The 13,315-nt window shown below is 38.3% G+C and overlaps 1 protein-coding gene across 1 annotated transcript in view; it reads left to right on the top strand.

The window, feature by feature from the left end:
* The window catches only part of Abca12 (ATP binding cassette subfamily A member 12), a 170,531-nt gene that overhangs the window by 139,422 nt on the left and 17,794 nt on the right, over positions 1 to 13,315 (top strand). The window contains exons 35-40 of the mRNA XM_029475357.1: positions 432 to 525; positions 3,347 to 3,474; positions 5,045 to 5,132; positions 7,021 to 7,126; positions 11,202 to 11,256; positions 11,831 to 12,008. Coding sequence (XP_029331217.1) covers positions 432 to 525; positions 3,347 to 3,474; positions 5,045 to 5,132; positions 7,021 to 7,126; positions 11,202 to 11,256; positions 11,831 to 12,008 — 649 coding nt within the window. The remainder of the gene's footprint in view (positions 1 to 431; positions 526 to 3,346; positions 3,475 to 5,044; positions 5,133 to 7,020; positions 7,127 to 11,201; positions 11,257 to 11,830; positions 12,009 to 13,315) is intronic.

Raw genomic sequence — 13,315 nt, 5'->3', positions numbered from 1 at the left:
ACAAGTGTGTGTAGGAAGGCATAAAGTATCTGTGAGTAACTTTGCTGGAAAAGGATAATCTCTTGATAGAAAGTCTATATCTAGTAGCTTTTTACCTCTTTTGTCTTACTCTTTCCTTGACAGTACTATACCATAATAATGAACATTAGATCCCTTACATTTTCTCACCTCTTGTATTGTTACATTTTACAATCACAACATTAGAATGATAATGTTAATCCTGTTTTATTGATTTTAAAGATTTGTTTATTGCTTATTTTATGTGTATGTGTGAGTGCCTGCTTGTATGTGCACCACATTGCACACCTTGTGTCCATGGAGACCAGAAGAGAGTAATGGATCTCTTGGATCTGGAGTTATAAGTGGTTATGAGCTACCAATGTGGATGCACATATGCACCCATCTCACTTCAATATCCTTTTTCTTTATAGGCAGTGTTTAAAAAAAGACGATCTGGGAAAGTGGAACACAAGTGGAGAAGCTATCGACAACTTTGGTGTTTGCTCCTGTTCAGACAATGTCCAGGTAAAAGAGAATTCAGTTCCAGTAAAGTAGGAAAAAAAGAGAGAGAGAAGAGAATAAATAACAAAACTTGAAAGATCTATCCAGGTTACTGAAAAGTCAGTATAATTTCATTTTATGGAAGCTAGAAGCTCAAAAGATATGGGCCTGGCCACAAAAAATATTGATGTTGAACTTCAGGTCACTGTTTTAAATCTAACTCAAGACAAATTTCCAGAGGTAGAAGATGGTCTTTGTGCAAACCAACTGAGAATGAATCTTTGGTTTCAATTCTGTTCTAGCTAGAAAGTTCAGTTTCACAGCCCAAAAGTGACCGTAACTGTCATATTTAAAAATGTAGTGAACATGTCTCCCAGACAGTTAGCTGGGAAGTTGGTCACCTGTAAGTCTAGAAAGGAATGCCATGGGTTACCAGGAAATGCCTGGAAAGGTTTTTACATCAACATTTATTTTCTGAAAATATTAACATTTATCCCATTATTATTTTATCTTTATCTTAGGCATGCAGATCTTTGTTTTCTAAGTTATCCCTAAACTCTTAGTACAGCAAAGCTAACTGGGAAAGTTCAAGATTTCCTTTTGAGTCACTACATATGTATCTCACACATCCCATGTATCAAAGCAAGCATCCTAGAGGAGAGAGCATTTCAAAATTTCTCAATAAATCTTTTATTGAAGAAAAGTCACTATTGGGTTTCTAAGGATCACCAACTTGTTCTCTCATGCAGGAAGTCTAGAAATGTCATAGAGCTGTACTCTGATCTCACTACATATTTTACAGTAAAATATTTCCAGTGAACACATCCCGTTTTGGATTTCCCACGCAAGATAGTTATTAACTATAAGAACAAGGAACAAAAAAAAATCCTTTTCAATTTTTAAATGTTAGTCTAACCTACCATTTAGAGTGTTTACTCCCTCATCTAAGTTAGCAACAACAACAACAACACACCCTCATTATTTTGTGTGCTAGCTAAATAAATAAATAAATAAATAAATGGCTAAAGCCACATCTACGATCGATCTTTTGGGGGTAGTAGCAATTTGCAGGAAGTGTGAGAAGGAAGCTTTTGAACTGATGGGCTTCTGTCATCTTCTTCTTTTGTTTAATTAGCCCACTCTCTCCCTACCTATACAATAGAGTACTCAGAAATCCTAGCCAGAACAATTAGAAGTCAAAAGGAGATCGAAGGGATACCAATTGGAAAGGAAGAGAGACTATCACTGTCTGCAGATGATATGATAGTGTACTATCACTATCTGCAGATGATATGATAGTGTACTATCACTATCTGCAGATGATATGATAGTGTACTATCACTATCTGCAGATGATATGATAGTATACTATCACTATCTGCAGATGATATGATAGTATACTATCACTATCTGCAGATGATATGATAGTATACTATCACTATCTGCAGATGATATAATAGTATACTTACGTGACCCTAAAAATTCCATCAGAGAACTCCTACAGCTGATAACTTCAGCAAAGTGGCTGGATATAAAATTAACTCAAACAAATCAGTAGCCTTCCTCTGTCTTCCAAAAGATAAACAGGCTGAGAAAGAAATTAGGGAAACCACACCCTTCTCTCGTCTTCTTAGTTACTAATTATGTGGGTTTGTCCAGTTTGTCAAAAGTCATCAAGCAGTGCCTTTATAATACACATGGTGTTTTTATATGTATAATGCAATTTGATTTAAAAAAATAAAAACTTCATAGCTGCACTGGCTACCTGGAGACCACTTCTGATTAATGGAGAAGCCAATGCCATTCCGAAATGTGATTTTTAGACAGATGTCGCTGGATGTTCAGTGACGTTCACTCTTGGCATTCCAGAGCCGTCTGTAATTCGATACATCTCACGTGTGCTGTGTGCGTCTGGCTCTGGGCCCGGGTGTGAGTGACTGATGGAAGGAAGAGGAGCATTATGCTAGACTTTCTCCAGGATAGATATCATGGCAATGAACTTCAGGATCCAAAGAGAGCTAGGCTGTTACTCTTATGAGTGTAAAATATAAGTGTGTGAACATGAGCCTTCGAAGTTGGTTGGAATGCACACACCTGTAATCTTTGTACAAATAAGATCAGAAGTTCAGTGGACTGACTCCTCAGCTACATAGTAAGTTTGAGGCCAGGCTGGGCTAGAAACCCTGTCTTAAAATCCCAAATAAATAATAAATAAATAAAAACATAAACTCTAAATGAAGTCTGTTCAGGCAAACACAAAAACTCTCATTTACTATATATGTTACTTTCCTGTAAGCCTAAAATTAATTCTTAAGTAATAAATACACATATACATGTAACCAACGTGTAAAAATCTCTGTGTAAACCCATATATTAATGAAATCCTTACTCCTGGGTTAGGTAGCAAAAACTAACGTACCGTGAACTTTCAACTCACTGCTGTTGTTTTGAAGAGTTTTCCTCATAACATTGTTTTTAATTTGAGGCAGATCCCTTTCAGATTCCCTGTAAATTCTTAAGGTACTCAAAAAAATGTTTCTGTTTCCTAATATTCTCGCCCCCCAACACTTACCTCATCAGAACACTCTGGGATGCTGTATTTGCTAACTCCGTTTAGCTTTGGATGAGTCCTAAACACATGTAGTTGCTCTGCATAAGTGACGATAATTCTAATTTCTTGGCAAATAGACAAGTTGTCTTCTTTCCCAAAGCTCCTATGAATCAAAGGGCAGTTTGATCACACCTCAGCCCTAACAGTAATGGGCAAATCGGGACACACTGACGTAGTCTGTTTAACTTACACAGGACAGGCAGGAAGAACTCAACTTGATCATTTTATTTTCTAGGAATGCCCCAAATTCAACTACCATCCACCTCATAGAAGAACGTACTCTTCCCAAGTTATTTATAACCTCACTGGGAAACACATGGAAAATTATCTTATATCAACTGCAAATCATTTTGTACAGAAAAGGTAAGATCTTCTGTTTGGAACATATTTAACTGATTTCCAGGTTTTAGGGTAACAGACTTGCAAATTTGAAACCATATAAGTAATAGTTGCAAATTCTTTATATAGTGAACTTGATCGTTGCTTCAATTTGATTGATTGATGATTGATCTGATCATTGACAAGGTAACACAGATGCCTTAGTACTGTGTTCTGTGTACATAATCCTACATATAGAAATTTAAGCAATGACTCTAAATTAAGATTCATTTGTGCAAACTGAAAACCACTAGCTTTTTAAGGTCTTTAAATATATGGTTGAACATGTACTTTTTTTTTCTCAAAGCAATAGACAAGTTGTTGACTGGATTGGATCTACTTAGAGTTTCAAAGCATGCATTTTTTTGTGACAGTTAGCCTGAGTTACAAAAATAATCTCTCAAAATGTAGATTGTGTCTGTGAGTCCTCTACCTCTCCTTCATTCCTCAGTGTCTATAAATTCTTCACATTCACTGCGAGATATTGTTGTTACAGATAAGTTAAAGAAGAACAAAGCATGTTTTTCTACTCATCCATAGCCACTATTAATATTTTCATATTTTTCATTTCTAATTACAGATATACAAGTAAAAGAATTTCATAGACATGGGTTTGGATAGAAACAAATGTTTTCTATATTCAAAGATGTCAGGTGTTTCACAGAGTCAAATAATTTATGAAAAAGTAAATTTATTATAAGAGAAAATGATTTATTATGAAAAAAGTCTAAAAATCCACATTTTTAAGAAGCAATGGTATCATTCATGTGTTAAATTATATCTCTACACCATCTCATCTATGATGATGTTATTGTAGAATAAATTGGACTGTCCTATTATTTAAGTTGAATCTAATTTGGTAAAACATCTAAGTTAGTCTATTTTGGAAATTATTACTTGAATTTGAAAGTCAATTTTTTTAAAGAAGACCGTAAACTGTCATGTCAAACTCACACCCAGGCATCTTAGAAGAGGGAAAAGAAATAGGGCCAATCAAAAATCTAGGAGATTTTTATTTAGAAGAGAAATTAAGTAATTTGAAAAACGATAATAAGTTAGGTCATTCTGGTATCAACTACCTGAAAAGAATATTTATGTGTTCTAATGTTGAGTTTTGAGATGGAAAGAGGAAAACCTTACATTATATCATTCCTTTTCAGAATGCTCACTGTGTATATGTAACTGTTTAATGTAGTGTGTCTGTAAAATTGTTACTTAGGCAGGATATTAGGTTATAGCTCGGGCTTACTTGGAACTCACAGCAGCTCTCCTGCCTCAGTTTCCCGAGTATTAAGATGACAGGCATGAGCCACCATCCCAGACAGTACATGAGACTCTTGCCTTTAGTAATGACATACACTTGAGTTTAAATATGATAGAAGGATCAATAGAAAAATATCAGGTTGTATTTATCTACTTCTGGATGTATTTGTTGTATTTATTTCATTATGCATTCTGGGTGGAAAACAAAAATAAAGTCCTACTTAAATATTTTAGATCAACTTAGGAAGATTTTACCCAGTAAAACAAATATAAATTTTGTTGCTCTATGTAGATATGGAGGTTGGAGTTTTGGGCTGAAATTGACTAATGACCTTCGTTTTGATGTGACAGCTGTCCCTGACAATAGAACTCTTGCTAAGGTAAATTTGGGACTTTCTTCTGGGAGGTCATGTAAATAGTGATATGGAATTTGTATATATAAACACTTTCATGTGAGAAACATAAAACATACAAAATCAATTCTGTGTGGTGCATACATGTGATCTAAGGAGGCACATATACACAAGAGCAAGAACACACATAAAAACTGTGCACAATGGTGCTTCTTGCAGTGATCAAAAATGTAGCTCTAAACACTCATCTGCAGTAGAACTTCAGTTCATGTTCACTCACTCACTCACTCACTCATTCATTCATTCATTCATTCATTCACTCAATCACTCATTCACTTATTCATTCACTCATTCATTCATTCGCTTGTTCACTCATTCATTCATTCATTTATTCATAGAACTTTCAGCAGTGGAATTAATCTCTGATGCATCACTGTTAAGCATTCGTTCATTCATTCATTCACTTTCTCATTCATTCATTCATTCATTCACTCATTCATTTATTTACTCATAGAACTTTCAGCAGTGGAAATAATCTCCTCCTGTGCATCACTGATAAGCAAAGAGAGATATAGACAGTAGCACTGGACCCTGTTCACCTTTATGTGAACATAAAGAGTCCACGGGACACTCAATCACACAGTCAAGGAAAGGGGTGGCTCAGTGCACTGGATCAGTGTGGAGCGCAGCATCTGGGTGATTGTCCTCATGTGTGGTGGACTAATGTGTGTTATCCCTATGATTTTTTTTTTTTTTTTTTGTCTCACAATGCCTTTATTTTTCTGGCACTTTCTTGTGTCTGTATCACAACTTCTTAGAGAATTGCAATGTGGGGCTCTTAGCCTCACTTCTCACCAAACCTGGAATAGTAACAAATCTAATAGAGATAAATAAGCCCAGTTTTTTTTTTCTTCTTCTTCCAGATAGCAGCAATGCTTTGAGCCAAGCCAGTCACTTGAGTCAGACACATATGACTGCCCAGATGATAAACAGCAATTATAAGGATTTTAGTTGTTTATTTATTTTCAGTCACAGAAAATTTTAATATCCCCTGAACATTTCTCTTTGGGTATTGAGAGACACAGAATCGGGGTGAAAGCGGAGCAATTAATATTCATTTAGTTCACGATTGCTCTATGCCAAGAAGCAGTTCACCTTTTAGAAAATGAAAATTAATTCCATTCTCCAGCATCCCTACTCCATAGACACTGTGGGACGCAGATCGTCACAAAGCTGTGTGGGGAGTAACAATCCTGGGGACTGTGGTGTCCTCTTTCCTTCCCCACACACTGAGTAAATTTCTTTTCAAAATCAAGGGACTTTCTAATGTGAAATTACCCCTCTCTAAATCAGAATGCATTTTTAAATTAACACCATTTAAAAAGCACACTATTTAGTATTTTAAACGCCTTGGTTTTGATGTCAAAGGTAAAGAAATTCAGATCCTGAGGGCTACATATAACTAGGAACAGAAAGTGTGTGTGTGTGTTGGGGGGGGGGGGAACTATCAGTTTTGTTGTTAAGGACACAAGGCTTGCATATTGTTAAAATTCCTTCCTCTCTCTGTTGCCATTGTTTTTACCACTGCTGTTTTATCCCTGCTTCACTCTCCTCTAGAATTACCGTGGGTCCACTGCGGAGATACCAATGGCTTCTCCAGTTCATTTCAGGTTTTGCCTGTAGAAGCATCTAGAGCAGCTGCTAAGTCAGCTGTTACTCTCCCCACCTGTAAACTGAAAACCCACAGATCCATCTACCATCAGCACTCCAGGGGTATCTTAACTATCTTCCGAGGTGGAATGAGTCACTAGTAAATTGAGACTTTCCTTTAAAAATAAAGTATCCTACCGGATGTTTTAAAAGCCTGTTTTACTCATGTACAATCCTGATCTTGTCTCCTTTTGAAATTTGGCAGGTGTGGTACGATCCAGAAGGCTACCATTCTCTCCCAGCTTACCTCAACAGCCTCAACAACTTCCTCCTGAGGGTTAACATGTCAGAGTACGATGCTGCCCGACACGGTAGGGACCCTGTGCAGAGCTGTCTCTAATTATACTCTCTTTTCCACGGCCTTCCATGCAAACACACTCCCCGTATCTGCTTCCCCTGTTGACGGTGGTGCTCTACGGCATCTAAATTAGGGATCTTCAGAAAGGGTTTGGAACCTTCCAGATGGAACATTCCAGATGACACCCTTAACTTCAGATTAATTTAGTTTCCTCACTTATCAAATCACTGCTAGCAGCGATGGCTTGTGGAAAATATTTCAGAGCTATTTATTTGTCTGCAGAAAAAAAGCTGACCAGTAAATTAATATTCATAAGTGTTCACAGATCTATATATGCAGACAAAAACATTATGAAAAGCATTCAGTTCTCACCCAGTAGCCTGGCTGGCCTGAAACTAATAGAGATCCACTTGCCTCTGCCTCCTCCGTGCTGGGCTTAAAGTCGTGCACCACCATACTCAGTTATGAAGACAAAACTTTTAAAACACAAGGTTATACACTGCATCTAAAGTGGTGGTACCACATACTGAGGATATATGACACATATGTTATGAAAAAAAACCTTCCAGTTTGGGCTAACATTACTGTTTGCTCCTACGTTTTCTCTGAGGTGCTAAAGTGGGATTTGAACTCGGCACTCTCTGGGTCCTGCCTGTCCTTTTGCTAATGCTCCAAGCTGTTTATCCAGACTCAGGCAGATCTACTCCAGTTCTACTTCCCCACAGTCCTCCACATCATTTTTAAATAGGACTGGGATTTAAAGGAAGTTGATTTATTTATTTTTTCTAACTCAATTACTGTTCATCAGACCATTTCATCTCCTTGAGCCTTGCTCAAATTATTTTTCCATATGAACCTAAAAAAAATAAGAAGAGAGAAAAAAATGAAATAATACATTTTCTGGCCAGGGCCCAGACTCATAACCAGCCTATTAGGAGGGATCGATGACACAAACTGTCTTTTATAAAAGCTGACCCTCTCCCATTTTCCTTCCATCATCCCACCCCCATGCATTCTGGTGTCTGCTTTTGTGCTGATAATTGTGGAAGTAAACTATAGTGTCAGACACTCCCTCTAGCAGCAGTCTTCAGAAATCTTCCTTTCAGAGGAAACAGTGTTTTTATCCAACTGTTTTGGCATTTTTTTCCCTTGCGGGAGGAGCTTTCAAGAAAATAACAAGATGGGTAGCCCTTAGGTATAGCACATTAATAAAGAACAAAGTCAAAAGGGGTCAATGAAACGAAATGGTGACGAAAGCCAGGTGAGTGTAACCTGGATTGAAATGCTGTTGGAAACCCTTCCATTGGGGTGTTTTATTCAGAGCAAAACCATGCATTGTTGTGACAGACAATAAAAGCAGCGGAGCTATAGAAATAGCCAGGGGGATGTAGCAAAGATACAGAGAGCAGGAGGATGCCACCTTGTCTAAAGGGTTGGCTTCTGGAAACCTGTGTCCTGGTCTCTTCTCTAATTAGTCTTCATTACTGAGACTAATGTAACTGGAACCACTGGAGACTCCTGCAGGTTTGTTGTAGGTGTTTACCGTTGTGTTTTAAGTTGCAAAGGACAAAAGAATCTGGCAGCATAAAACTTATGCTGACCCTGAGATGAAATTTACTTTTCAATTTAAAAATAAGGCTTAAATAAAGTTATATATAAATTATGGAAAGCATGTCTTCAGTTCCTTGTTAATTTGTCTATTCAAACTTACAAAAAAAAATGGCAACATTCTGCCTTCTCCGGGAGACATTTTATTCCTTTCAAAGAAGAAATCAAATCTATGTCACTCAAAATATGTGAGTGGGGTCTCCCATGGCAAGAGAACCTAATCTGCCTGTAAAATTTAACCTATTTGTCCTCACCACCTCTTCTTCAAGGTCCTTCACATGTCTGAAGGTATCTTTGAAGGATTACAGGTGAACTGGGGTTTTTCTTTAGTTGTAAAATTCATTTTTCTCTGAAGCTTAATATGCTAATAAAATATTTTAATTAGCTTTCATTGGTAATGTCAATATCTGTTACATTCATGTGGTTCCCTCTAGTGGTTAACTTCATGTGGAAAAAACTCTTGTGTTCTACCTGAAGAATATTGGTTTGCATGTTTCCTCTGACAAATGTTACACTCCTATGTGCTCCTCCCACCGTTTATCGCCTCAGCCGCAATGGCCACAGGAAGCATCTCATTTTAGCTTGATATCTACAGAGACCACAGAAAAATGCCTACTTTTGATGTAGGTTCCATGGAAGGACGATACTACTAGAAACTTTATTTGATTTGCTTTAATAAGCACCCATTGGTTGGTCATGCACTAAAGACATGCTGCTGAATGCTATAGAGGCTGTGGGGAGACTTCCGATACAGGAGTTCAGTCCTGTTTAATTCCAGGACTCAGAAGAGAGGCAAAGGCAGGCGTATCTGTGCAAGTTTAAGGCCAGCCTGATCTACATGGTGAGTTCCAGGCAACCAGAGTAGAACAGCAAGAGCGTATTAACAACAAACAAACAAACAAATAAACAAATAAACAGAAACTATTAATCTCCACAGAAAATAAGAGAAGTAAACTCCCCTATAATGTGATTAAAAGACAGAGGTCAAAATGGGTTTGTTGTTGTTGTTGTTTTCTTTGTTTTTGTCTTTGTTTATTTTTTCAATGTGCCATTTGTCTTAGTTGCTGTGATGAAGCACCATGACCAAAGCAACTCAGAGAAGAAAGGGGTATATGCCTTACACTTTCATATTACTGTTCATCACTGAAAGAAGTCAGGGCAGGAATACAAACAGGGCAGGAACCTTTAGGCCTGAGCTGATGTACCTTTAGGCCATGGAGGGGTGCTGGTTACTAGTTTGCCTTTCTTATAGAACCCAGGACCACCAGCTCAGGATTGGTTCCACCTACAATGAATTGGGTCCTCCCACATCAGTCACTGACTAAGAAACTGCCTTACAAGCTTGCCTACAGTCCCATCCTATGGAGGCATTCTCTTAATGGAGATTCCCGCATCTCAGATGACTTTAACTTGTGTCAAGGTGACATAAAACTATCCAGCACACTATTGTTGAGGAATTCAACTTAAAGTGTCATACTCATCTTATTAAATGCTACACATTTAAGTTGCCTAGAGAATATGTCCAAACATTGCACCCAAGTGTCCCAACAAATGTCCTAACATATCCCATACAAGCAGTAAGTAGAAAAGTTCTTGTTCGGTTTATAACTGTTTAAGTGCAGAGGAGACCCACAGTCTCTTGTCCTCCCATTCTTTCCCTCATTTATCTAGACAGTATACATTCTGCCTTCACATTACAGTTTTTGGGAAACTTGCCTATGCACTTTCAATTCTGGCCAAGTAAGATCCTTTCAGAAAGGAGAGGAAAAAGCCTTGCTTCCAATTCAGAAAGTATAACCAACTCTGAGAAGTCATTACTTTGTGGTCAAGGTGGAGTTAAGTGACTACTAATTAAGTGTGGGTGCAGTGAGAAGCTCTTGGGCTCCCTGAGTTTTGATGGATATACAACATTGAGATTCCCAGTCCCTACTCTGGTAGGACTTTCAAGCAATAATCATCTTGGAAATAGTAAAAGAGAAAGGAGCATGTTCTCACATGGCCATGCTTCCTGGCCGTTGTCATTAACTCAGGAAGGAGGATTAGAATGGTGTTAGATCGTTAGAGAGAGAGGCTTGTATGATTGATGCCCAGTTGAGTTGTTTATTTAAGTGCATTCTATTTCTGAAGTATGGCTGAAATGCAAATAGGAATGACCAGACAGAAGAACGTTAGAAGCAATCATTTGAATGTACTCCAGCGTATGCCATGCACTATGTAAAAAATAGATGTTCTTAGATTTTTCCAGATTGTTCTACACACAAGTAGACATTGTTTATTTTCATATTAAGAGAAGACCAGTAATCACAAGAATTTGATGGGATTAAGGATGGGGAAAGCATTACCCTTTAAATAAGAACCTTTGAAGTACAATTCTTCGATTCATCTTGTAAGAAACAAAGCATCATGTATTATTCATGTAAAACTTGATGCTCCTCATTAACTAAATACCATCTAACAGCAGAGCTCTCCCTTCTTTCTAGGGATCATCATGTATAGCCACCCTTATCCAGGGGTACAAGACCAGGAACAAGCCACGTAAGCACATCTCTTTCCTTGCCATTACTGCCTTCCCTTTGGCATAGCTGCACTTCTGTAGAATGTGCAATAATTAGAAATTACAGTGGTATTTGAATCGATGTCAATCTAGAAGGGCTGGTAATATAAGTCACTGACTGGGACAAAAGGAAGTTTCTGGAAGGGTGTGGAGAAGGCTGCCAAGTAGAGCTTGTCGACTGCAGATTCACTGAGTCTGCTGCTTTTATGAGTCAAGTGCACAAGTCCTTCATCATTTTGACTTCCCTGCATAGCATTTAAGTACTGTTTCTTTGCTCAAGATCTATATATCCTTGCATGCACTCTGTAACCCTTGGAGACCGAGGCTTTTCTATCACGCGTCCCTGGCCAATTCAGATGCACTAGCGCTACATTTATTCCAGGGTCACAGAAGAGTCATGTCAAAGATAGTATCTGGCTGCCTTGCAGGACGCCTTATCTGTGTCACAGCCAGCTCTTGGTCTGCTTTGTTGATGGTTTTAGTCATGAATCTTCCTGAAAGGAGAGGAGTTCCAAAAACTTATGTGTACTTTCCTCTCCCTGTTGCTCATGATAGAATCAGCAGTTTAATCGATATTTTAGTGGCGCTGTCCATCCTGATGGGCTACTCTGTCACCACTGCCAGCTTTGTCACCTACATTGTCAGGGAACATCAGACCAAAGCCAAGCAGTTGCAGCACATTTCTGGCATCGGTGTGACATGCTACTGGGTGACAAATTTCATCTATGACATGGTGAGTAATTTTTGTCATTGCAAGACAGTGTCAATTTAAGTAGAAGTCTATCAGCTTTGTATTCAAGAGCTGTTTGATCTAATTATTCAAATTATTACTACAAGGACTGAAAATTAAGAAAAGCCAATTGAATCAAGCTTATATCATCTGATGGTTGGAAGGCAAAGAAACCTATTTTCTCTTATCTCTGAATATCAGATTCTTAGAGTGTACATCAACATACAGATTCCTGGGCCCCTCTCCAGGTCTATTAAATTTGTGTCTTGGGAAATGGAGTGTAGAAAGTATGCATTTCAAACAAGATCCCCCAGGTGACTTTTAAACACATTGAAGTCTGAGAACCACTACTGTAGCAAAATAGAAGCTTAACAACATTACCCCACAGTGCCAGATAATCAAGCTTATAAAAATTTAATCAACTAATAGTGAAAAATTTAAAGCAGTAGCTCCTGCTGAATGGCACACTAGAGAAGATTAGCAGGGACAAGGAGGGATGTGTTTCATTGACAGGGCTCTCTGTTATGTAAAGTGGTCCCCAAGTTCAGATGACCGTTCTTGCCTCCAAATGTACCAGCATTGGCCAAGAGCCCAGATGAGTACGCACTTGCCCGTTATTGCAGCGACTGTCTGAGTTGTTGTCAAGATCATTGGCTTGAAGAGTTGGAGAGTAATTAACCACAGATCCATTTTGCTAATGCATCCAGTGAGGTCTGAAATGTGCCCGTTGTAGAAGCCAAGTCTAAAAGAATGCTAATGACCGCTCTGTACTTCACAGGAGCTTAAATGTTAAGGAAGCTTCAGTGTGTTCTTCTGTGAAGGTCTACTCAGTACTGAGATCCTGTTATCAGGACTACTGGTGCTTGGGTGCCACTCACAAGATTCCCTCGACCACCTCCACCTTCACTGCATGCATTTTGCGGCAAACTCTTAAGCTTCTAATATTTTTGCTTGTGACCAGAATACTGAGGTTTTTGTTCAGATAACTGTGATTTCAGGAACATGTGAGAACTGTTGCCCTGATGTTTTGCACGGAATGCCTAACACTGATAACCAAGTCTCAGAAAGCAGCCATGTGAGAGAGTAGCTGCATCCAAAATTAAATCAATACTTTGAGGACTGACTCTAATACCAAGAAACCTGGCTTTCTTATCTTTCTCCCAGAACCCCTGTCACTGAATGATCCCAAGTCTTAAGCCTTGAGGCAGGAACACCAGGGATTTCTTGTGTATCTATATAGATTAAAATTGCCTTGACCTCATAGTAGGGAAGACAAATTCTAAACTGAGATCAATGTAAAATGAGCTGAA

This window comes from Mus caroli, chromosome 1 (assembly GCF_900094665.2).
Source record: "Mus caroli chromosome 1, CAROLI_EIJ_v1.1, whole genome shotgun sequence".
NCBI classification, from domain to species: Eukaryota; Metazoa; Chordata; class Mammalia; order Rodentia; family Muridae; genus Mus; species Mus caroli.
The sequence above is the reverse complement of the archived record's forward strand: the minus strand, read 5'-3'. Positions and strand labels throughout refer to the sequence as shown.